This window comes from Odontomachus brunneus, unplaced genomic scaffold (assembly GCF_010583005.1).
Source record: "Odontomachus brunneus isolate Ranch 3 - 2012 unplaced genomic scaffold, Obru_v1 Obru_scaffold_002, whole genome shotgun sequence".
Lineage (NCBI taxonomy): Eukaryota > Metazoa > Arthropoda > Insecta > Hymenoptera > Formicidae > Odontomachus > Odontomachus brunneus.
In genome coordinates, this window is record NW_022639452.1 from 630,241 (window position 1) to 657,574 (window position 27,334).

Here is a 27,334-nt window from a genome sequence, read left to right on the forward strand (position 1 = left end):
GGGGGGGGGGGGGGGAAGGGAGAGAAAGAAGGGCGAATGTGCACAGAAAAGATTACGATACTGAAAGACGTTTGTTCGAGGGAAATGGATATCGAGATCTCTCCGATGCGCGCACCGTGGAAATTTCTATTGATTCTCAGTTAGGTCGGATTCCCAGCGTAGTTTCCGCACCCATACCTCACCCCCCCGTAAGCTTCCTCGGCTTTCCCGACCGCACCCCGTCCTTCGGCAGCCGCCCTCTTTCCTCTTCTCTTCCCTGCCGTCTCTCTTCGCGACTCGAAGTCGCTTTCTCCTTCTGTTCGTCGATATCTCGGCCGAAAGGGTTTCTCGCATAACGACGCCCTTATCTGGCGCATCCTACCCCCGCTCTATTCTCACCCTTCTCTTTCCCACCTCGTCGCGCGCTCCCGCTCTCCTTCCGTTTCCCAAGTCGCTAGAGGGAGAAGGGTCGAAGACCGTTCCGAAACTCGCGCAATAAAGCCTCCTCGCCCGCGTGAGTGTCAAATAAGCGAATCCCACCCGGTTTTCAATTTCAATTTCTGACGCGTTTGGAGTCGCGTCTCGCGGTTATCTCGTCGCGACGGCAGTCAGCTGCTCCGCCGCGGTCGAGGGTGCAATAATTGACACGGGTTCACCGCGCGCGCCGACCATTGCGCCACGAATCGCGGGGAAAAAGTGTGTCGTGCGGGTCGGGTGACCTCCTAAAGCGCGATAGCACGCGAAAGTCGCGGAAGGGAGAGCCGTCGGTTGTTGTAAATATCGAGATACCGCGAAACAAACGTTCGGCGAGAGTGCGTTTGTCAATATCGACTCCAGCGAAGCACTCCGGCTCGCAAAATTCACCGCCTTAGCAGCCGCGCGCACTCTCGGCCGTCTGCGCGATATGCTCGCTTCCGGGTGTTATCTTCTTGCCGTTCGATGCATCGCGAACGCCTTCGGCGCGTGTATGCACTTCGCTCGCAGAAAAGCCACCTTGCCAATCCGTTCTGCGGCGCAACGCGCTCCATTCGCGGCCGCGCGCACCTGTTGTGACTGTGAAAATGTTTTCGCACCGTGAAATCGCAGCAGCACCCCCGAGAAAGGCGTCGAAGGCGACAGAGAAATGTGCGAGAACAACTGAGAGAAGTTAGCGAATTGAAATTTTGGCCCTATGTTAAACCTTGAACTCTACAATGCACAATAAGAGCTAAGTTAACAAAGTAAGTTTAATATTCTAATAATATAATTTACTCGTACCTTGACTTTGATGATGTCCAAAATTTCCATTTTCCCTTTCTTTAACATCAACAGATGTTGAGTGGAATAACAAAGCTGAAAGTAGGATCAAAATTTCAACTCGGGATTATATTAAACCTCGCTTGCTTTCTTAGCTCCTATTGCGTTATAAAATTCAAGGTTTAAAATAGAGTCAAGATTTCGAGCTAATTTAATAAAATGCAGCCGCAAATGGTTCGTTGATACAGCACAGCAAATGATTCCCTAATGGGAACGAATGATTTTACTTTCAATTCGTACTTCTGTTGTGGAGACAAAACTAACCTGACAATAGGTGAAAAGAAGTGTGATCTCAGTGTATGTTTGTTAAAATGACGAATAATGAAAAGTGATCTGCAACGGTGACTGACCTGTTTCCCTAATGATCATCAAACAGCAGACGTGCTTTTGTTCTGATAACCGGGGGATTCTTCTCACTGCGTGTTGTTACCGTAATAATGAACCACCTATTGATACCGATAACGACACCATTGTTGACAGTAACGTCGATCGTGAGATACCCGGTGAAGTACACCCCGTGGATTTTAGATCGTCTCGGATCGTCACGATCGTCGTCGATACTTTCGCTTCCCCGCAGTCGGAGGCTAAATCGTCATTCTCTCGCTTTGCCGGCGACCTCTCAATTCTTTTCGGCTCCCTGCGCTCTCGATAGTGCGCCTCGGTGTTGTCGAGGGACTCGTTGTGAGTGGCGGCGACGCGCCGACACCGATATTAAATTGGATTTAGAGAGGTGGGGCTCGAATATCGGGAACGAGAGCTCGTTTCTGCCCGTTGTGAATCGCCGTCGCTCCCATGAATTGTCCCGGAACTCTGTTTAGTTGAGGAGACCGCTCTGAGGATACATCAAATCTTTGAGGATTATCTTTTTCCTTCTCATTCTCTTCTCCTTTCCTCTCCTTTTCGCCAGAGGCGATTGTCGCGAGTCTCGATAATACTTAAAAATCGCTGACGAGACAATTGATCTCTGGAGTTTATCATGGATCCTCCATTGGTTCTGAACGTTCTTACTTTCCCGCTGAACATCTTACCTTCGACAACTGAACAAACCCGAGAATTGACACGGATTTTCAATGCGAGACCTTGTTATCAAGATGGGGGTTCAGGCTAGCTGACCATTGGAAAGTCAGAATGACTTTCCAAATCGAAATTTTGATTCTACTTTCAATCTTATTATTCTACTCAACACATATTTTGAAACCTATCTCTGAAATTAACTTCTTTTAATTCTATTTAACCTACTCGAGTCGAAATTTTCATCCTTGAGCCTCGCTATTCCATTCAACACCTATTTTGACTAAAAAGAGTGAAAATTTCGGACATAATTAGAGTCAAACTGGGAGTAAATCATTAGAATTAAACTTACTTTACTAACTTAGCTCCTACTGTATTGTAGAATTCAAGGTATAACAAAATTTCAACTTGGGTTAAATTACCAATTATTTTATTTATTTTATTTTATCTAACTTTTACTTTTGTCAGGATCCTGCGACCTCTTAAATCAGAGGACCATAGGATATGCACGGTGTGTGCATATCTTTGTGTTTATGTATATATTAAAGACATACATCTTTAATTTATACTTGAGTAACTTGAATTAATTTGGTTGCCTCCCTTGGAGAGCGATGCTTTTACCGGGGAGGCCTCAAAGGAGGAGAGCCGCGAATAGTTATGTCCTGTTTATTCACCGAAGCTTCATAGCGCACGGAATATGGTTGATATAACGTGTATATCCTCAAGCAACATAATACCGTCGAGCAAATATGAGCGGTCGTGGAATGGGTTGAAATGAGTTAATTAACAAAACGCGATTAATGTTTTGCATGCAGACGTGCGGCCGCGGTCGAGCTTTTTCCAAAAACAGTGTGTATTCATTATTACCTCGAATTATATGGAGACACGCTTCGCTTCGCGTGTCGCTATTCGTTATACGTTACGCAAATAAAGAGATAAATTGTAATTAAATAATAAAATACGAGAATTGTAACGTCAAGTTGTTAATGCGTTGAAGTAATCCGGTCGCGTTGGCTTCGCACGAGACATAGTACGGAAACACAAACTCGAAATTGCGCTGCACGTTAGGCGCAAAGTTCCTTGGAGATTATATAAAAATACATTTTGTTATCCATGGGGGCAGAAGAGAACGCCGTTCTCTCCGTCGAAAAAGTAATCTTCGTACTTATTCACATCTCCCTTTCAGGATCTCTCCCTCGCTTTGAGACGCTTGCGGGGAAAAATCGCGACGGAACGTGACGCAATGTGTCGGAATTCGGACGTCCGTTAATCCGGATTGCCGTGCCGTCGCACGGTGAAATAATTAGCCACCCCACGCTAATGATAATTAATGAGTTAAATTTATACCCTTATCCAGCTGCCTTATAGTCCGCTCGCAATAAAGCCGAAACGAATTGTGCGCGGGGGTGGGTCTCATCCCTTTCATCCGGGTTTACGTAACGTAACTCCATTTACCCGTAGGACCCTAATCGGGCTTCGCACGCATATCTCGTTCTATCTTGCGACGCGGACTCTTTTCTTCTCTTTGTCTTTTCTCTCTTTTTCGTTTTCTGGTCTTTCAACGCGCGGAAACGATACGCCCCCGCCTCTCTCATCGCGCTTCGCGGTCACGGCACTCTTCCTGTCTCCGTGTCCTTAGTAGCCCGGGGCGCCATGATGAGACAGCCGGCTTTTCTCGGCTCGTACGAGACATTTCAAGGGCGATTTCGTCCCGACAGGTCGCGCTCGTTTTTCTTGTTCTTTTTCGCGGGATGTCCCCCGAGAGAAATACGAGTGATTTTCGGAACAGAGGACGCTCGCAAAGTTCTTCTTCAAAAATTCCATCGGATGCCCGACATTAAGCATTGATACAGATACATCCCCGCGTGCGAAGGACACGGGGATATGATAGTTGAGGGAGAGAGGCTAAGGAAACGATGGGTAATGTCGCGAGTCAAGGGTTAAGAGTATGAGCGAGAGAATTTGCTGTTATCCGAGCTCTCTCGCGCCATGCGAAGGCGTAATATAAATTAATTACACAAGAGGCGAAATATTTCTCGCCAGTGCGGCGCACGCGAAGAAAATGCGGCCACGGGACTCTCGGCGGCTTAATTCTCGCGTAATTAGGAAGCAGAGTAATTAGCTACGCGGTCAGGCCTTTCCTGCAGCGGGTGGCGGTATTAATGCCGTTAGACAATACGTATGCGTTGCGATACAATGCGAGGTCCAAACGGGCGAACTGCCGCCGGACGCGTCGCTTTAATTGCGAGCCTGAAGCCGTACAAATAATCAGTAATTCAATCGCCGAAGATAAACACTGAGAGAAAAAGAAATTATTACTTTAACGAAAATTATAATCATTTTTAGTCCCAATCATATTTTTTGGTTATTCTAGTGCGAAAATGGTAGTAATATTATTTTCACGAATATTACAATAAAATTTAATGAAAAACTGATTTCCTTAATCACATAATTTATAATAGTTATTTCTTTACGTGATTATAATTACAAATACATTCGTTCTTCACTATGGAATTAGTAAACGAGAAAAGCAACGACGCGTTCCCACCGTAATTATCGTCGTCTATTTAAGGTAGTTGTATCGTGAAACGAGTTTCGTGAAAATTCAACGAGAAACTTGCACTATATACACACAATAAAATTTATATTGTATAACTGTTCTTGTGTAATTAGAAAAAATTAATTCCACACATTCAAGAGATGACTTATTTGCAACTTTGCAACATTTTTCATACGTGTTTCTTGAAGCGTAGCGTGCTATTTTTCATTTTTGTTTTTTAATATTTTCTAAATTAGAACACGTGAAATTTTGGTGAAATGTTATTATAATATTAAAGAATAATATACACGGAGAAAATAATGTAGTAAAAATTACAATTTTAGTAGTCCGAAAATAGATTGACACGAAAATCACGAAATAAATACGATAAAACATAGTAAAAATGATTATAAACATAACTTTTTTGCTTTTATGCTTTTATTGTGACGCGGACGCGGACGCGAATTTGCGGACGGTAATTTTCATAATAGTGCCAGTCTATTCCCGGAAATTGTAATTTTTATGTTTATGTTCTTTCCATGTATAAAGCACAAAGAGAATTATATAAAAATTTCAGAGTTCTTGCCGACTTTACCTTCAAAACACAGTGTATACTCGAAATACATGTGCATATCCACACATATTTAATTACTTATATAACTCTTTTCATTATCTACACATGTCTATTACATAAACTGAAGCGTTCGTCAGAAGAATGAAAATAATGGCTTTTTCGTATAATATTATGTATATGTATATATCTCTATTTTGTTAAAAAATTAACAGAGTCACTTGCATAAATACCAGGAGACGTAATTTTGTCTGACAAATAGTAAATTTAGTAGCGACTACTTGGATGAAAACACAGCACTTAGCGACACAATTACCTTAGTCGATAAAAAGTGTGTTTACTTTACGCTTTATAATTGAAATGTCGTAATCGCGCGCGTGCACGCACGCCAACACGCACGCACAACGACGCGCTAGACATTTGGCCAGTAAAGCAAACGACTCGGCTTAATTTCGCGCGGTCTTCGTAGCGTGAAAAACACGTGTTAATTTAAAAGAGTAATTGTTTTGGAGCGTTTAATGCGCTCGCTGTCCCTCACCGTGACGTACGTGCGCGCTCGCATGGTCGCACACCTGAAACTTTTGCCTGCCACCTCCTCCGAACCTGCCGGACCGCGGTAGTCTCGCATTAAGTGCAGTTGATTCAGCAGTTCGCGGTGAAATTTGGTATCCAACTTCGGGAAACGTCAAACGACCGTTACGTTGCGAGCAGCGTAAACGTGCCCTCTCTCTCTCTCTCTCTCTCCCTTCCCCCTGTTTTCCCCTCCGCGTCCGTGCAAAGCTGGTTTCGGTTGCGCCCTGTGGTTTCATCGCAGTTTGTTTGCAAATGCTTCTCCCTAATATATAATTAGCAGTTCTCTTATTTGTAATAACAGACAGTAATAAAATTATCGCGCAACGTGGAAATCGAATTGCGTTCGCATACTGACTTCTGTTTAGTCCTCGCGAATTGGATAACGTTCACGCAGAAAAAATAAGCCGTGACAGCAACAGCCTGGATAAATCTTGTTGTAACATATGGATATCCGTAAATGTCCATATAAATAAAAAATAAATAAAAAGTACGCTGAAAGAAAAAAGAAGTAAAAAATATTTATTCGCGCGCGATGAGTGTTAATAACACATTTACTTTACACCAACCAAGTATTTTTCAGTTAAGAAAACGTGCATTTTCTTCGAACCTTAGCTTTTCACGAAAGCAATTGTTTGTTCCGCGTGAATAAAAGAAATTAGATTTAAATACACGTATTACCAGTATCCATCGAATGAATATTTCTATTTTTTAAATATTTTTCTCCCACAATGTGGTGAAATCTGTTTTCCGTGTAATACATCGTGTGATAAAGCACAGGTAAAATATATAGTCGCACGGGAAAAAAATTCGGATAACAGAACGGGGACCACATACACACACACACACGATAAACTCGCTGACGAGAAATAATATTTCCGTTACCGTAACCGACAACATTCGTTTAAACATTTAGCCGCGTTAAAACTCGATTCAGATAACTGAAAGCAATTGGCTGAATAGAAATCTTCGACAGGAATCTTTCTGTTCCTACGACAGAGTGTTTCATCTAGTCCCCAAGTAACAGAAAATTCGGTTATTCTAATTGTTTTCTATTGTTATTCTATTGTTTTCTATTGTTATTCTATTGTTTTTTCTGTGCAAGGTTCGGAAAGGATTTTCACAAAGAGTCGTGACATAGCGCGAAAATGAACTCATACAACATCAATAGTCGACGGGGTCAGCAGTTCTACCGATGAATTATTACCGAGTAGCAGAGACAACTTCGACGTTGTTGTGTTAGTTGTGGCTCCAAAGGCTCCAAAGCAAAGCATCTATAATGTACGCAGAGTAAGCTCGGCGTAAATTGGAACAGGAAATAAAAATTATTGATTTTGCACTGGTAGAATTTATTTGTGGGATACAATGTTTATTTCTGTGAAATAAAGCTTGTTTCTGTCAAGTAAACTTTATGTCCTAGAAATTTTAAATACTTTCTTCTCAGTATGCTTATACGCACGTCTATTTTTTTTAGCTCTCTCACATCAGAGATAGTTCTCTTACTCAAGAGGAATACTCCCGATATAAGGAAGCTGGATTATAGGCGTGTATGAAGTGAAGTACATGATTTTTATTTCTTATTATTCCAACTTACGCCAAGTTTACTTCGCGTATTGTAGACGAGCCTTAAAGCGCCGCTACGCTGATCGCATAATCGACGGCTCACACTTCCACATTAAGCCGCGAGTCACCGCTTAAGACTCAACGAGTTTGCGAAAGTTGTTCGATGGATAACAAACTTGTCGGATCTGAGTTCTCATAAATATTTTTCGAGCGCACTTTGTTCGCGATTCGACGTATCGGTGAGTGCTTCAAATTAATACCTCGGGCTTTGTGCAAGAATAACAGTGTACAAATTAGATGTAAAGCTATATCTTTCGTTCCAATCCGGGAAACAATGATTTTTCCCGTTGGAGGAACCAATATGGCGATCATGTGTGAATTGTTGACGCTTGAGACAGATCGATATCTGAGCGTTGAAGAACTTAATGATACTCTTTTTGTACCGTGCGATACTTGTCGGTCTCTTCGTATTCTCACTAATCCTATTGGCGATGTTCAGTCTCATCAGTGACAAATAGGGTAGTCGTGAGTTATCATGGAACACATCATTGTACGGTTCATTTATCGCGCAGGTAATGACGGCCATCGGAACGCCGGCTCGAATCCCGACGGATTTATCGTTTAATGACTCGCGTCTAAATTAATCGGGGGCCGCCGAGGCGCCTGGCCGCGTCCCGACGGGTGGCTCTTATGTTCGCGGTTTACGAGAGCGAGAGCACGGAGAGCTTCGACTTTCGTATCAATCTCGAAGTAAGGCGAGAGCGGCGAACCCTCGCGCCCGATCGAACGTATACCACGATCCGATCCGACTATTCGTTACTTTCCCGCGGGAATACGGGAATACCGGGAGCCGCCACGTATTTTCCAGCGGAAGAGCGATACCTTGCAGTCGATCTTCGAAATTGCGCCTATGATATCAAGCCGTGAGCCCTGTCTGATTCTCGTTAAGTAGGGACGAAGGGAGCTCGCGACGCCGATCGCGCCGGGACCGCGTTATCCTTGCGTGAAACGAGAAGCAGCGCGAATTCAGGAGACACGGAGGTCGGTTGCCTCATACTTGCGACTCGGCGAATAAGAGGGTGAATTCGGTCGATTCTATTTCCGAGAAAACTGTTTTGATTGCTACAGCCACATATTCTATGGTTAGAGACGAAGTTGGAGTTTGTGTGCTTCCATGAATTAAATAGATGTGGCGTTCAAAGTTGCTTGCAAAGTTGTTGCATGCCCATCTATAGCAGTTCTCACAGCCACATTTCTTATAATACGTTGAGTTAGTACATACCCACATACAGGGTGTCGAGAGAGTAGGGAGCGCTGAGATCAGCGCGAACCAAGCATCGCCTCTACCAAGCACTCCGCTCACAGTATCATCACACGCTGCCATTCGCCACTTTTCTCTCATTTCTTTTATTACATAACTGAAAACTTTATGAGCTTGTTTGTAAAATGCTAGAGGAACTGTTTATTTACTTTAACCTGATTTACACGAAATGTGTATCTGTTGTCGTCAGACACCCTGTATGTAGTCACCTCAACCGAAGGAATGTTGCTGTTTCTATGTTGTAATCCGCAAAACGGACAACTATGGTTGAGAGATCTGTAGGGTTTGGTTACACCATACATCGCTGAGAATATCGTTCAAAGACGAATGGGACAGACATCATAAAGAAGACTGGTGTATCACTTCCAAACTACTATGGTTATCAGAATCATCTAATACGACAACCATGGACGACAAAATTAACATTTTGTTGCGGCAGCCATCTTTAGACAAATGTTATTCTTAGCGTTTTCTGCGTGCGAGTGTATGATTGCCGCGCAACGGACGAGAGAAGCTCCGGCTGGAGAAAAGATCGTCGATAGAAATTCGGACCTCCGGGGAGAGGACGTCTTTGTTATTGTCCTTAGAACGAAGGGAGCGGCGAAGCAACGGGCTTACCGGGGGACTTTTCCTGACAAATCGTCGCCGCTGCGGAAATGCACGGTCGCATTTGCGATATTCGCGGAGTCACGTACCGTTGGAAAACTTTTCCCATAACCATTGTTCATTCGTGTGCGAGAGACGTGCACCAAGAGAGCGCTCGGCTTGTTTATATTTCCCCCAAGCGTTTCAGCTTCTCTTCCTTTGCATGCATCGGCCCATCCCTTCTCCCATTTCTCCCCAGCGCGTCTCGCTCCCTTTCATGCCACCATCTCTCTGATTACCATTGACTTTAATGTGATTGAAGTTCTTTTGATGCCGCCGGTAGTCTCGATGTATAAAGTGTTTCAGATGTCGCAACCTCCTCCCCCTCTCTGTCGCGGACGCGCGGAGATGTCTCGTCGAGCGGATTTCCCCCTCGGCGGAAATTTGATTGGATACCATCTTTTTCCGCAACTTCTCTTAAATTAAGTTTTCGGAAGGAGATGGAGGCCACACGAAATTACATGAGAAATCAGATTCGGCCGCGCTATTCGCGAAAATGAAATTCAATTTGTCGAGTGGAGCCGCGCCAAGTGTGCAACAACACGAGAAATCTCGTTCGCTCTAACTACAACTGACCAAATTACCTACACGCGGAACTCGATGCGAAATGAATAGAATGAAATTTACGAGAGACCCTGGTATTATCTCGGGGCAATTCGATAAACTAGTGTCGATTTCCGCTCTGGCCGTCTGCAGCCGTCGTCGTCGTTGTGCGGAAAGACAGCTCGGTTAGACGTTCGATTTGCAAAAACGTCACGACGGACGCTGTCGACGGTAAACGCGAGGAACGTAAATTCGCGCCGACACGCCCGCAACTTCGCTCACAAAGTTTTGCGGGGTCGTGCCAAATATCAAAGTGAATGCATCAGGCTACGATATAACGAAGCCTTCGGCGTGTTGTTATGAATACGAAAACAGCGGACGCGCCTATATCGATGTGGAAGAGCTCGAACAGCCGGCTGTGGCCGCGATAAAGGTGGCTCTTCGCTTCATAATGTAAAAGTCGTGCGCGGTCGTCCAAATTACTCGCTCGTCGGACCTGTCGCGCGTCATCTCTTTGTCATAACAGCGGCAGCTGCAACCCTTTGAGGACGATCGTTGTTTACAACGACTTGCGTGTGAAAATTGGCACAAAATAAACGTATCAATGCGCGGATATGCGTGAACGTTGCTACCTAAACATGAGTATTTAAATTTTTAATATTATAAAAATGTGCAAAAAATGGCATAAAACATGAAACACGCATATAAAACAGCCTCTAGTTGCAAAATGGAGTTTAACAGTTTTATGTGGTAATGACGCACTGCGTAATTGTGTTACGCAGGTACTACGTAATTGAACGTAACATGACTCACGCGTAGCAGACGCACACTGAACTGAAGTCACTGAAGTGAAGTGAAAAGGTTCACTGAACTCTTGAATTTTTGCGTTTAGGGCCGGTTTTACGTATGCTATCCTGTACATAGTTGTATTAAGTGTACAGAGCGTTCCATGACGAACTATACGTAATAAGAGAGCGTGTTCCTGGAAACAATTTAGGTAGAAAACTTCTCATAAACATCAGTGAAATTCGCAATAGTTATTCGCAATAGTATACAGGCGCTCAAAGCTAAGGGCTGGATTTGAATCTTCTGGAAGAAGATTTCTCTTTATTCTAAGAAGAAGCTGGTGGAGTTAGTGGACATTTAGCATTTCATGTATCCAGGATTAGGTACATGTCCGCGCATTGATATTTTTATCCTTTTTAGGACGGAAATTTCGTCTAAACTTATTTGCGAGAAATTATATAATAATTTTTGGAATTTATGTTCATATACTCTACATGTGTGCGCGCGTAACTCGCAGTTCGGATTACGATTATATATAATGACCGCGAGAGCAAAATCCAATTTCGCGAATGCATAAAACGCGGGTACGCGCGTACACCTCGTGTATGAGTATGTGTATGTATATGTGTGGATTTTTTTCGCTTCCGCGCGCAACGCAACCGGATGACTGCGGCGGACAACGAGCCGCGCGGCTTGATTTACATGCGCGGCCGTATTAAAACGACACATTCATATACTCGTATGCAGGCCCGCGCGCGCACTCCCGTATGCAAATTCCTCTGCCGCGTATCGGCGGATAGCGAGTAATTTATAAATTTATGCGCGACGCGCGGATCGAATGGCCGGAGTAACGACGGCGGCGATGAAATTATCTCACCGACGCGTCGCGGATTGAGGCGCGACACGACGTTGTTGCACATCATTCGTATGTTCGTGCGTGACGGACAGTGCGTTTTTTTTTTCTTTCCCCTCTCTTGCTACTCGACACCGCGACTATGGCACACGATTTTGCAACATTTCGATTACATTGGTGCGACGCGAAAGAGAGAACTGAGGTACATCAGTATTTAGGTGCGCTTGACAATTTTCTGGGGTTGTATTTTTCCAAACGTGTTTTTTAAGAAAATTTTATTCGATATTCTATATTACGTGAACTATAGATATTGAGTAAAATTGTCCTCAAAAGGGATGTTTTGGAATGCAACCTGAATCGGGAGTTGCTGAAAATTTTCAACCAGGCGCATCCATTTCTGCTTAGTCATGCTTAATCGTGATTGCTGATTATTCGAAGAGGCGACGACGATGTATCCGAGCAGCTATGACATTTTGACAGTTTGACGTTTCGTTTACGTCTGTAAAGCTGGAAACCCACGATACATGATTTCATGCCTTCTGATATGCATGCTGACCGGCAGCTCAGTTCACCGCATAGACCTTCCAATGCACGATAGCGATTCATGCGGTGAACTGAATTGCCGATCAGTATGCATGTAAGAAGCATGCAATTGTGCATCCTGTGATTTCAGGGCTATTGTTCATGTGTTAGGAATAGTCAACGGAAAGGTGAAATGCGTTTCAGTTCAATGTGAGCCTACAATTTTATATTAAAAAAGCGGCCAGCTTACATTCAATATAAATTGTATTACTTTTCTCGATTACCCGCGACACGACGGAATGAATAGTTCCTAATAATTTAATAGGATGAAAAAAATAACGCGCACTTGCTCAAGAGTTAAAAAAACAATTACTACGTTTGTCTCATTGCACATTAACTATCCAGCATTATCAGAGTCATCACAAAGATTCAAAGGGATTAAATCAAGGGGTAGGGATGGAGGATGTTCAGGTTTCATGATAGCCTACATTTCTCACAGAGGTCCTAAAAAGTAACTACGCAACATTTTCAGATCGGTTATAGGGTTTAGGAGCTTATAGAGAACACGCAGGCAGACATTCTATTTTAAAGTCGATACTCCCCGACACGAGACATCGCGGCGAGTTAGCGTTGAAATTTCCGGGACGATCATCTCCACTTCGGGACTCGAAGTGGATGGATCGCCTTGCCCGGGAGGCCTCCGTAATACGCTTTAATGAACTCTAATGGAATCCAATCGGCAGTCCTCGAGAACTTGAGGCCGCCGCGCCGACACGTTCGCGTCGGTAATACCTTCGTCATATATCGCGGCCGCGGCGAGCAAAGTGCACTGCTTATGATAGATCGTCTCGACAATGGAGGCAGAGCCATCGCGCAGTATCTAAGCCGAGGTCGTAAATAGTAATGTACATGGACGCCGGCATGCGTATGTATCCATTTACCATGCATGCGTGCTTGTATGTATGTACGTAGCTATGTATGTATGCGCGTCCGCTCGTCGTGAAATCCGGAGATTTCTGCCACCCCTCTACGTTCGCACGTCTCGCGAAAGCATTTTGTTGCTTCCCGACGCGCCCTCGATATGCGAGAGGCAAGATTCCAAAACAAACGGGCGCGTTTAACGACCGGAGAAATCTAATTGGGATGTCGCGAGCACGCCAGTCGAGTCTGCGATGCTTTAAATAAGAAATGGCATCTTATGCGGTTCCTCCCCAAATAGAATCATCCTGCCTTGAGGTCGTCGCCGAAGACTTCATCCCTCGACGCGGTGCCTCCGGTTCAGGTTCAGGTGAAACAACGGGAAATTACACGACCGCGACGCATCCATCCTTCTCCCGCTTTCTCGCGCTCCATACGTTACAAATGGTAGAGAGAGAGATCTCCTCCCCCGCGGTGAGAAGAGGCGCGACTGACGTTGAATGAAACTTTCACGGGGCTCCATGAACACTCCGGAGGAATTCCTCGAGACGTCGGCCGGAAACGCTCGTAAATCTGGCAGCGCTGATGGATACGCCTCTTAAGCCCGATAAAATCGGGGTGCAATGACGTCCGCGCGCTTTATTTTTCCCTTTCTCCTCCGTCTTTCTCTCTCTCTCCGCCGCTCTTCCGTTAACTTTCAGCGTAATCCACCCTCGCGAGACTCACGCCCGCAAACACGCTCAGGCCGGAGCTGCGCGCCGGAGAAAATTGGCCGTGCGCCTCGACTCGGCTCGGCTCGCTCGTAAAGCCCGGGCTATCCCGGGGAAAATGAGAACTCGCGTGATCGCGCTCTGATCACGCAAGAAACCGCGGCGCTGATCGAACGCGAAACGGCGCGAAAGCATCCATCAGCGACTCGCAGCGCGGCGAAGTATCGATTCGCGCCTTCCTCCTGCGTTGTGGTCGTTTCCCGTTGCGTTACGTTACGTTACGTTACGACGGCTTTCCTCTCAGTGGTAATAACAGCCGGATCTTAGGGATAGAAGACGACGGCCTTTTTTTTTCTTTTTTTTCTCATCGCCCATCTGTCCCGCTCTACCGCCGGATTAACCGACTTAACTGGCGGCTTCCTTGAGTAAGTTGGCACGGAACTCGCTAATACTAATTTGTCGAGTTCAGCGATAGTCCTTAAGTTATTATCGGTTTTCGATACTCGCGGTCATCGAATTGGCCCGACTGTTTCGCGATTTACGACTTAAAGCATGTCGGAAATTCTTTTCTACTAAGCAACATCGGTAATTATCACGGGACGCGCGGCACGACGCGCGAATTCGCGCCGTTTCTTTCGCGCGAAAGACGTTTGATACGACCAGGGGAAATTTTGCAGCCGTAAAATCCGTGGTCGGCGCGGTGCTCGCGCGCTGCTGACTATGCGACCAGTGCGAGAGCCTTGCGTTTTACGGTGCTAGCGGTCACATAAATTACTGTGTAATTGCACGCCGCGCAGAAAAGGATCCCTATGGGCCGGGAAATATAATTACTGCTGAATGAATCACGTGGAAATCTTTATGACATGCGCGCATAATTACCAGGTCTATTTGTCGGCCGTCTAAGTTCGAGGAATTTTGCGGATTTGCCGGGTTTTGGTTACGGGAACAAGATAATGGCGTCCCAAACGATGAAGAGCCTTTACGGAAATATCTCTTTTGGAGAATTTCATTTGCGCATCGCTCTCAAAATTGCGCTTTGCAGCGGGGGCTACGCTGGGAAAACAATGTTTGGTATTTGCAGCTATAATCACACAGAGAAATAATTGCTATAAATTCTAATCAAGTACCCGAGTCGAAATTTTGGCCACTTATATTAAACCTTGTATTCTACAACGCAGTAAAAATTAAAAAGTAAACCTACCGAAAAGGTATACTCCGATTCTTTTCTAATTTGGCACAAATGTAGATAATTTTTTTACTAATTTAACACAGATTTAAAATATTTGGGTTGGAATCTCGGCTAAAAATTTAGAATGGTTTGTGTCTCAGTTATGCCGATTTTGTTAAAATTATTTAATTATATCTTTTATTCAATTTTATTTCTTATGGATTTTTATTACACTTATTGATGATATGAATGAGAACATTAATTTAAAAAGCTATAAACTGCCCGTGAAACTCAAAGTGGGCTAATATGAAAAAATATGACCTAAATATTTTTTGTACTTCTAAATTTGTGCCAAATTAGAAAGAAATCAGAGTGTTAATTTTGGGTAGGTTTACTTGTAAGTTTAGCAAAGTAGGTTTAATTCTAATGATACAATTTACTTCTACCTTGATTCTGATAATATCCGGAATTTCCCTTTTCACTTCCTTTAGCTAATAGATTGTATTATCGGCTTCAAAATATCAAAATAGATGGTGAATGGAGTAGTAAAACTGAAAGTAGGATTAAAATCTCGACTCGAATAAACTATCTTTTTTATAAAATTTTATTAAAATGTTAGCAATAATATTCTTATATATACATATTACTATTTTGTTACGAAAAATATAGTTGACGCCAAAAATAATTATAATTTCAGTTAGAACAACCATTTGTTTCTCTGAGTGTAGGTGGGAGAGCGCGAGAAGTTACGACAGGTCACGCAAATCGACCGTGGGGATTTAAGTAATTTGGATTTTACACTGGAGTAAATTCCGAGCAAATTCCCTCCCTTCTCTCCTACGAACGAGCGGGTTCTTATTATCATCGCTCCGCGAGCGAATTGTCCGTTGCTGCGTTACGTTGATCGTTATTGTCAAACTTTAATGAAGACTTAACAAAATTGTCGTATATTTTCCGATAAATCAACCTCGCGCGCAAATACAGCTCACATATAAGCTGATTAGGGAAATTTCGACTTCAGTTCTGCTGTAACTTTATAGTCACAAATTGTCTTCTATAATAATATTACTGTAAATAGTAAGAGGATTACACAATGATCTCTATTTAATCGTCCCGTTATTCAACATTTGCTACGATTCGATTATTCTCTCATCTGTTTTTCACTGATTGGATGGAAAGAACGGTACGGTTACGTATAAATTTAGTTGCGCCAAACAGATTTAATAGTCGAATACGCAACAATTAATTATGCGGTTGCTACAACCATAGGACAATTACTGAGTTACTAGTGTTGCAGCGCAGACGATATCTGCTTACTCCAACCAGAGTATATCCATAGGGTAAATGTCACCTCAACCGATTTCTGCTTGCCACAACCAGATCACGCGCAACATCGACATAGTTGATGTAGTTGCCAAAGCGCGACTGGATCACATCAATCGTGCACACACTGGGGGAAGAAGTTTTGCTTATTTAAGGATACCAACAGCCGCAACAAATTATTTGTTTATGTGAGACGGCAAATAATCCCGTAATAGTGGGAACGAATGATTTGTTACTTCCCAATTCGCTGCTTCAAACAACACTTGTGATAGAGACATAACTAATCTAACCTGATAGTAAGTGAGAACAAATGTGATTTGTATCTCAGGTAATATATGTTCGTTAAAATGACAAATGATAAGAAATGATCTAAGGATGACTGTTTCCTTGACGATCATAAAACAGAAAACGTACTTTCGCTCTGATATATAACCAAGGGATTTTTTTCAGTACATTAGTATCACATAAAGATAACGAAAGTAACAAGAGCAACAATACTCCTGACAACAAGACATTTCTGTACGAAAAAAAAGAATGATTGTGTCAACCAGAAAATAATAAAATATGATATAGCTTTTATTTCTGGCTTCAGTAATCAATTCTTAGTTATGTTGACCGATTCTTGGATTCGTTGTCTGAAAAAATGCATTTTTGAGGCAACAAATCGTTAGGTCAGCGCTACCAAGAATTGATTCTTGAAGCCAGAAAGAAAAGTTATGCCATATTTTGCTAATTTCCTAGTTGACATAACCATTCTTTTTTCCGTATACTTACGTGCACCACGTCTTTTTCCTTTGGATATATTTTTCATGTGCAGCGCTATCAAATCGCGATAATTCGCGATAGATCGCGAAAGATCGAAAGAAGCGACGCGCAAAACGCACATCGGTTGACCCGTCGTGGTTCCGTTTTCGCGAGCTGCGTTTCGCTGCGGACCGACGAAATATCGTCAGAATTTTTGCCGGGGTCAGGCCGAATGTGCGTCCACAATGCACCCACATCTCGCGTGCGGTCATTTCTGGGAGAGTTAGTCGCAGTTGAGAATTTCAAGGAACCACGCCGCATCAGTGGTGTATACGTCCTCACGAGACTAGAATCGCGATATTATTCTCTGCACAGTTCGAAATGGACGCTCGGTATTGTGCCGAGTATATTACCGGCAGCTCTGTCTCCCTTTATCTCTTTCTCTCTCTCTCTCTCTCTCTCTCTCTCTCTCTCTCTCTCTCTCTCTCTCTCTCTCTGTATTTGCAAATTTTATCGCCGCCCACTCGTTCGTGGAAATGTTCAGTTGTCTCGTGCAATTTTTTATCGTCCGACACTTGAGCTTGTACGGCGCGATAAGCTCTCACGATATCATATGTCATGTCTGATTCCACTTCGGTCGAGTGACCGAATTGTAAAGGAAGGAAGAAAGGAAGGATTACCCTTAGAAAAACTATGATTAAAGCCCACTTTCGCCCTGTCTCCCGTATTCATGAAAAATATCTAATTTAGTAAAAAAACCGGAATATAATGGAATTATTCGTGGTTTGTGCCGCGTTCTATGTATTCGTAACACGCGAACCAGCCTGCCATCGGGACAGAGTTCTTCCGTGTCATTAATAGGTCATAAGTGCGTTTAGCGAGTGAGATTTGCGGTTTGCCAAGTAGCGACGTTAAATTGCCGATAATTTACTGTATGCTCAACGGGCCTCAACGAGGCGCGACTTAACGGCTTAACTCGTTAATTTATGCGCGCGTTGTTAGCCGTAAGTGCTTCGCCGCCGAGCAGATGCGGGAGTTAAACGCGCGATATGAACTTCCGCCGGAGTCACTGAGCAGGAAGGTCTCGCCTGGTTCTTCGCGTTTACCGACGTTTCGTCTCGCATGCGTCGTTCCGATCGAGGACAGCGAACGCTGCCTTCCAATTCGAATATCGCGCCTTGTCTCATCGATTTTCGCGCACATTTTGCGGGATAAGAATGACCCTACATGGATGTGACAGTGTAATATGAGATCATATAATACGACTTGAAAATTATATTTCTCACGTTAAGATTTTCATATTACTACGTCAAGAATTTCACATTAAGATTTTCATATTACTACGTCAAGAATTGCACTGTGCTCGAAAATTGTTTTGCAAGAATTTAGGGTTCTGAATGTCTCAGTCAAGATGTCATTGCTGTTATTTGCTAATCATTTGTCCGTCTCAACTAATTTCACGTGTTTGAATAATTTTCACTATAACCGTCATTTTGTTGAATGTACTACACTCGTGCAGAAGCTTTTGTGAGCACCTTCTCTCTTAGCCTTGCTCTTTTGCGCGATCTTTTTCAACACAGTAGGTCGGCCAAACGATGCGCGCGCGTGCGCGCTGTGTTCCTGCTTAAGAAAACGTCCTCGAATGGGCGCGGTAATACGAAATCAATTATTAGAGTACGCAATAGAGTACGGCCTAATAGGATCTTAAGTGGCGCCTTTATCCTAACTTCGTCGGCCTAACTTTGCTAAGCACAGTCGCAACACCGACTGAAATTTCGTCCAAGTTTGACTACGTAATTACGCCAATTACTCAAGAGTTTCGTGCCATTTTCCTTCTTCCTCCCCCTTCCTCCTCCCTTCCACCCTCCTTCTCATCGCGATACAATTTGGATTTCCACGATAATTTCCGGGAGCATCTTAACCCGAATCGTAAATTAGCTATCGCGAAATATCCGCCGACTTTATAAGCTATTGATTTTATACTCGCTCTATAACGCGCGACGTAATACGCGCGCGAGATTAACCGCCGTCTTACTGGCTGCAGCGATATTAGCAAAGTTTCCAAACATTTTATACAGATACCCAGAAAACAGATAATCGATACTATTCGGTGACTCTGAAAGCAGAAGGAGGGAAGGAAGAAAGGAAAGGAGAAAAAAAAAGAAAGAAGAAAAAAGAAAGAGAAGAAGAATGAAATGAGGTTGCTCTTTCGGTGATTGATCTTCTCGTGATCTCCTCCGTGTCACAGCGGGAATTAGTTGTGCATAATGTGACAAAAGTCGGAGTGTAACTCGGAAGAAACGCGGAGCCCTCGTGAAAAGGAAGTAAGCGGAGGTCGCGCAGAATTCTCTCGCTGTCGTGGACCCGTCGCCCTTTCTTGGGAGATATTCTAATCCGCATTGATATACAGGATTATTGAATATCCTCTGGCTGAAATACGTCTCCGCGTTAATACATCGCGAACAGCTCATCTCAGGCCACAGGCGCATTCCGATCGGCGATAGATACCTGCCAATTATCATGCCAATAGGTCCTATAATCATTTAGGACGTAGCCCCAGCAATTGTCGATTATTGCAACGTACCCTCGGCCATCTAATATATGTCGCCAACCATCGTCCGCTCTATAGATGACGGCAACGTCTGGGCAACGCGCGGGGTCGGAAATTGACGAGAATGACTTTTCTTTGATACACACCCGCCTAAAGAGAGCCGCGTCGATAAAAATTCATCGAATCAATGAGGACCCATTCGGGAGGGGAGGGGGAGTCACGTTTTATCCGTTTATTCGTTCGGAAGTCATCTTGAGCGTCCTCACCGAAGGACGTGCCAATTACAATGCTGGTGGCTTCCGCGGAAGTTTATCTGCGCCCGATAACCATCGGATTATTCTCTCGCTAATCACCGGCGACACGGACAATCGCGCGCACCGGGGTCCTCGGCGACGGCGAGGCGTTTCGACGGCTCGCTCTTGACGGCCTTCCCTTTTCTTTCTCTTTTTTCGCACAGGGGCTCACTTACCACATCAATGAGTTGCGAAAGCTTGAGCTTGATGCACACGCGCAGCACGTCCGAAGTGTTCACCACGGGTCGCACAAGCTTGTTGTAGTTGGACAGCAGGTCGTCGTAGAGGCGCTTCGCGTCCGGATTCCCGGCGACGGCTCCGTGAACAACCAACGCCGAGAGGAACCATACGCGCAGTGTTTCCCCGATTATGGGGGGCATCATGGTCCCCTGATTCCTCCACTATGAACGACGCGCCCAGCCTGTTTGTGCCCTTTTTCTCTCTCTTCCTTTTTCTCTTTCTCTCTCTCTCTCTCTCTTTCTTCCTTCCTCTCTCTCTCTCTCTCTCTCTCTCTCTCTCTCTCTCTCTCCCTCCCTCTCTCTCTCTCTCTCTCTCTCTCTCTCTCTCTCTTTCTCTCCCTCTTTCTCTTTTTCTTTCTTCACCGCGCTAGCCACGAATCTATGTGAAGATAGATGGAGATCAGCCGCGTTGTTTCCTCGCAATTCGCACAGCGCGTCCGAGCGCGAGCACCGCTTGGGAATCCCTCATCCATCGCGAGTTTTACTTTACCCTCACCCCTAAAACTCACGTCTCGAGGAAACTGTCGCAACGTGCGAAACGAATTCGTTACAGGATGAAACTTTCTGATTTACTTGAAGACAAACTATACAACAGCTGAATATAAAAGAGCTGTTGTTATCGAGCTCTGTGTCGAAAATGCCCTAAAAGTCAGCCTGCACATCGCGAGTATTAGAAACGCGAAATTAAGAGACACTACACAATTCCTTTACGTGATTTTAGTTCGTCGTGAGCGAACGCAGATCGCGGGGTTTTGCTGAGCGTCGAATTTTCAGCTAGGAAGAGATTTTCAGGTTTTTTGCCGCAAAACACGTAGACAAAGAAGAGAATGCGTAAATTTCGAAATACTCCGTAGACTAACACATAAGCGAAACTCTAAGCCGAGCCGTTATATTACGCCTTGCTACAGACTACACTTCGTTACGGTATGTGCAATTCCCGGCATATAACACACCATGGGTCGGGAACGATACAACTTGGTGCACGGGCGGATTTATGGGTACAAGTAACGAGTTCAATCCCTCTCTCTCTCTCTCTCCCTTTATCCCTTTTCTGTTCACGTTGCTCCTACCTTCGAGCTCGTTTCGTTGTATAAAAAAAATTTCGCTGTGAATAGAAAAATCGTGTCACGTGATATGGAGAGCATATGCGTTGCTCGCTGCCGAGAGAAATTTGATTTCTATTTAAATGCAACTTTTCCTTCTCAATTTCCTTCTCGCGAAATGACAACGAGACATTTCTCTCTCGGATAGATACGCGGAATTAATCCGTCCGGCGATTAACGTCGCGACAAAGCTCACGGTATCAGTAACGGGGAAACGCAACGCTAATCTCGAGCGGGATATGTGTGTAACTACGATGATACGAACAGCGAGCCGGAAACAATGACGGCGAACGATCCGTGATCGCGAGCCGCGATGCGTAACGTCGTTAAAGTGTTCGCGTGGAATCGGGCGACGATTAACGGCGGGCCGACACTTGGCATAGCCCGGCATTGATTTTCGACGCGCATTAGGGGCGCTAATCCGCGGCCGCGAATCGCGCCGTCCGTTCGTCCGTCCGTCCTTCGTAGATCGGATTGATCGCTCGGCAGACGAATCCTTCGCAAGCGCACGCATTCCATTCGCCGTCCATCGGCCGGGATTTAACGGAGTCAAACGAATAGAACGGCTGACCGCGTCATTACACGATTTACATCGCTGCGATTCCACCGCGAACGCCGCGATTCAACGAGTTAACTGGCCAATTTTGAATTTGGACGGCTAGTTTATTTCCTGCTTCTCTCCCTCCTCCTCCTCCTCTCTTTCTCTCTCTCTATCTATCTATCTATCTATCTATCTATCTATCTATCTATTTTCTTGCGCCGCTGTATATTCTTAAGTATATATCGCATAATACAAATTCCAAATTCGAGGTACTAATTTCTAAATAAAAAGGACAATTCGAGTTTCTCGTTGATAGCAAGTATTTTTCCCAGTATATTAGCACGAGGTAAGGGATGTACGAAATAATGATAAATATAGTGATTTGGGGTTGGAAGTACTGTTTTTATAAATTTACGATACTTTTGTTTAGGAGGTACAAAGCTTCCCGTACATATATCTCTGATATACAGGGTGTCCCAGACTCTCTTCCGCAATTTTTAGAAACGTAGAATGGATTGAGGTGAATATAAAAATTCTATACCGTTTTGCGATATTTATAATAATAGTCGAAAATAAAAATTCTATACCGTTTTGCGATATTTATAATAATAGTCGAAATGTTAATTAAAGAAGATTGGTGAATAATCATGCGCGGTATTGTAGATGAACTGTAGTGGCGCCGTCTGCCGTTATATACTTATACATAAGGTTAAACTGAACAAAAAAGTCTTTTACCATTTTGCAAATGACCACATAGATTTTTAGATATTAATTAAAGATTTGTGTATTATCGCGCACGTAACAGTTTTCTTTCATTATTAACTAACAATCTATCAACTATACCCGCAATTTGATACGATGGCGGCGAAGTGAACAATAAAAAAGAAGCTTAATGAAATTTTGACTCCTTTTCATTCGTCTGAAAATGTTATCACATGCTGCGCGTCCCCTCGCACTTCCCTCTGCGCGCCGACACTCATAGGCCGTCTGTAAATCCGCGGCGATATGCGACGTCGTTTGATTCGTTTGTCGCGGAAATCCGGCGCGGGATTAGTGGATAAAGCGCCGCCTCGTTTCAACGATTAGGATTATCTGCGCGGATTTCACCTCGCCCTTCGTGAACCCACGCTCGGCACACCGACAGCGACGTTGTAGCTCGCTGATATATTCGTGCAAATGGGAAACTCATACTCGGCCCATTGATGTCTCGGTCAGGCGGCCTCGTCTGAGCGTTGAGATTTCCGCATTGCGGCCGACGTAACTACAGAGAAATAGGGACAAAGAGAGAGCGCGCGGATAATGAGTGCAAGGCTTCCTCTTGACTTGATTCTTGAGTTAACGTAACGTGTTATGAATGTTTTTGTGCGGAGACCCTAAGAGATTTTACGCAACGTTTATTTGACACTTGTGCTGATAACAATTGCGTTGTTGCTACCCTCCGATTCATTTGAAGTCGCGAAAAGCGAGTCGACAAACGAATTGCCGAATCGTCGTCGCTGAAGCTCGAGTTCGCGCGAAGTGATCAAGCGGCCACTTTCTCTCACCTGCTGTCAGGTGAGCGACTTTGGGGCCGTAATTCACGTCAACGTCGACGCGCGCGGCCGACACGGCGCGATATGAACGGCGGAATTTACGCGAGTACACACGCCTGACGACGAGGAAGGATCGATCAACGGCCTGGTCCCACCTCGTCTGCCGCCGCGCGAATGTCTAATTGCTGTTGCCGCGCTAACTGGGTCAACGCTATATTATTTCAGATTAGCGATGGAGCCGCGAAGAGCCGACCTCGCCGCGTTGTCATCGGCCTTAGATCTGCCTCACGTCTTGGGCGAAGTAGTACTTGACGAGAACGAGAAACAGATAGATAGAGAGAGAGAGAGGGGGGGGAGGGAGAGAAAGAAAGTCTATTTTTAAATGTGAAAATCTCGACTGTCAGTTGACTTAATTGATGTTAGATGTAACAATCCATATTAATATCCATATTAATATTTTTCTTCGTATCGCGACGACTTAATGTTTCTGTGAGAAAGTTTCAACTCACTGAGATTGATTTTCCACGTCCTTCTAAAGATTTTACTGAAAAACTAGTAACGTTTGTAGTAAAATCTACTGTAAAGATCTGTAACAGAATTCTTCTCAAAAAAGACTTTTTGGAATACAACAACAAAGATTTTTCTTGATATTTCGTAAACCAATTTATCACTTTTTCGTAGAACGGATCGATCAAGATAAGTGTCTTGGATTAATTTTTATTTGCGTCAATTGTGACCTCGTTACGCGCCCTAAGGAGTCTCGGTTTCGCGAACCTCATGGTCGTTGTTGTGCCTGAGAATATTTTTCTTGCAAATCCATTTCGCGACGCCAACGACGGAGAATCCGTGGGCCGAACTCTTAAGGCTCACATCATTCGCGCATCGAGTACTCCACTGTCGTACGGCTCAAATAGATTTGAAACTGCTCCGGCTGAGCACAGATTAAACTCCGCTCTCTTTCCTTATAGCGCCTCTCTCTCTCTCTCTCTCTCTCTCTCTCTGTGTGTGTCCCTCTGCCCCCTCCCTCCCTCCCTTTCTGTTTCTATCGGGAAAGTAAATTACTTTATAGCGCTCTTTGTGATCGCTCGAGTGCCTCCGAGTAAGGACCGTTTCGTGTGCGCGAGCGAATTCGATGGAAATCGAGACAATGAACTCGGGCCGGCAGTCGATGTGCCGTTGTTGGATTAACGATCGACTCGGCCAGCAGTTTTCCCTCCGCCGCTATTTGCATTTGCAGGGCGAAATATTCAGTGTAACTCCCACGGCTAAAACACCGTCAAACGGCCGGCGCGCAATGACGTTTCTATGAATAACCGCCAACGATAAGCGAGACGCGTTTGCATTTGCCATAAAAAAGGGGATTAATCGCCATTTAAAACGCGATGCGTGCGGTCTCGCGCCGCAGATAACTGCCGATCAAAGAAAAAGTTATCAAGTGAAAATGGCGTACAATTCGCGGCGTTTCCAGCGACGTCCTGTTGTCGCGCCGAAACTGTTTTAACCTCGGCAAGGTGGAGGAGGGTGAAAGAGCGGGGGGAGAGGGGCGGTTCCGCGAAAAATAGAATTGAAAACATTCGATCGACCGCACCGAGCGGCGAGCCAATGATCGCGCAAAAAACCACGTGAAGTTTCTATTCTTGACAATCCATTAGCCCCCTCGACTAGAGAGGCTCGCGCGCGCGGTATTGCACGCCGGAGGGTATTCGATTCAGGCGCATAATTGAGAAGATCCAGAACGTACTCCACTCGGACGATGAAAATTTCACAGAGAGCCCGTCGAGTAGATTTTGTCGATCAATTCGTTAGAGCTTTCGCGCGCGTATTACTGCGCGTCGCGCACGAACTTTTCGCAATCCGTTATTATTCTAATCGTCGTTAAATGCGGAATACATTCGCGAATCGACACGGATATTGAATCAACGCGATAGATATGAAGCTTCATTTCAATTCGACTGGCTGCCACTGCTGACGGAGATAATGAACGATGCGTCTCCATTTTCAAAGGCCAAAAAAGATCGCACCGACGCGAATTAATTCCAGATAAATCACCGTCGATTACTTGCGTGGAGAAGAGAGACCGATCAGAAAGTGTATTCACTCCTTCATCGACGCACACTTTGAAACAATAACATGATTAACCCTTTATTTGATAATATTGCTCCCGAGCAACGTGTCGATTTCTCATGAACTGTACGCTAAAACGATAAATACAATTTCGACAATAAAATTTCGATTTTTGCCACTAGTTGACAAAGACTGTTGAAAAAATTACGCGTTTTTAAAGTGAAATTTTGGAAACGACATAATTGCGCACTCAGGAGACATCATTCACCTCGTTTGGATACTTTAAGATTCTCTCTCTGGGAAATTTTCTCGGCTCCGACCCAGATAAAAAGTCAATAACGCGAGGACAAACGGCGAGGATTAATTGACGCGTCCTCGATAAAGGCCCGCCGACACAATCGAGCGTATTACACCGGAATAATGAAAGTCGCCCGCTAAATCGCCGCGTGGACGTTGCGGATTAGAGCGCTTATTAAATTTCGACAAAATTCGCGGCGCATTTCCGGCTCGGGCGCCGCATCGGCCGGGAGTTTCGCGCGCGGACACAATGGGGAGGATTTTGCACGGCGCAGGATATCGAGTCATCCGGTGCGCGCGAGCGTAAGGTGTGGCGGGCGGGAAATAATAAAAAGAACGCCAGGCGACGTCGCGTGTCGCAACCGCCGAAATGTTCCAACGATTGCTCCGGAAGTCCCGATTAAATAATTCCGCTGGTGCCAAAGGTCGCGCGTTTCCTCACCGCGCCGTCCACGGCGACACTCGTTTTTGGCGATTAAAGTTTACGCGAATTTAAATTGGCGCAGCAGCTGTCGTCGAACAGAGAAAGAGAGAGAGAGAGAGAGAACGCACGAGCGCACGAGGCAAACTCGCAACTTCGGTTTAATTACTCGCGATAATATCTTACGCGCGTTTAAATTTGTACGATAAGTTCCTCAGCGTGATTCGCTCGCGCAAATCCGACAACCGCTATCCTTACAACCGGCCGAACGCGTTCTTCTCCTCCACAGCCGCGATCATTCATTACATAACTAAGTTTTGGCTCGGCGGACAAATCTTGACGAGTCGACGGTTTTCGAGTCGAACCACTCGCACGCCAGGCTCAGAGCATCGATCCACCGAACGGTGGATGAATTTTCTCCGCGAAATTTCGATATACTTCGTCACACACTACGAGAAACCCAAGTCGCGTCCGAGAGAGCCACCCCCGAGATCCACTTCTCCGCTTGCCAAGGTGGCTAGGAAAGCTAGGGAGCCCGCGGCAACCCCCTCGCGTGTATCCATCGCGCCTACCGGCGAACACGCAGCGCACCAGGCCACCCCAGGAAGCCCCGACGACGAGATCCCGCAGCTCGCGTTCCCAAGCGGTGTCCACGGTTGGGTGACGGAGGACGTGCGAGGACGAGTTTAGTTTGACACTGACCTAACCCTCGCGCGCACTCCAATCCACGCCGGTCTCTCGCAGCAGCTCTCGGGACCGCTGCACACTCGCACGCACTGCACCCACGACTGAAGGTGGGCACCGGAGCCGCGACTCTCTCGTGGTCGGCGGGGGTGCGCCGGGATCTTGGTCGTTTGGAGGCGCCACCGGGTGCGCGCACCACCGGGCGCGGTGAGAGCCCGCGGGAGAGACGGACGCATCCACGGACGGTGGGGTTTGATCCGCCAGGATAGGGGCGGCGAGGATTCCCTCCGAGTGGACTCGCGCGCGCCAGGAACCTGCGATTTTGCGCTCGTGCTTCTTCCGGGCGCGACGCGCGAATCGCTCGCACGGTGAGACATCGTCCAAAACGTGGTCGCAGTTACGTTTTTGAGTCGTAAATAAACTCGTAAGAAATGAAAAGTTTCATTGACGAATTCGCTAAGTAGCCAAGTCTCTTTAAGTAAAAGAAACGCTTTCGGTGTAAGGAGACGTAAGCGAAATAAATTACTTTTATTTCTTACTTCAACTT

The 27,334-nt window shown here is 45.1% G+C and overlaps 1 protein-coding gene across 6 annotated transcripts in view; it reads right to left on the bottom strand.

Annotated features, from left to right (window-relative positions):
- The window catches only part of LOC116842505 (acetylcholine receptor subunit alpha-like), a 209,643-nt gene extending 182,759 nt beyond the window's left edge, over positions 1-26,884 (bottom strand). For 2 of the 6 annotated variants that reach the window (XM_032811820.1, XM_032811874.1), the window contains exons 1-2: positions 26,806-26,884; positions 20,083-20,524 (exon numbers count right to left, since the gene is read on the bottom strand). In XM_032811820.1, the coding sequence (XP_032667711.1) occupies positions 20,083-20,289 (207 nt within the window). In that variant the 5' untranslated portion in view covers positions 20,290-20,524; positions 26,806-26,884. Of the gene's footprint in view, positions 1-20,082; positions 20,525-26,675 lie in introns of those variants that run through there. The other 4 variants (XM_032811830.1, XM_032811857.1, XM_032811840.1 and 1 more) reach the window with 4 other exon arrangements.
- Positions 26,885-27,334: the final 450 nt, after the last annotated feature.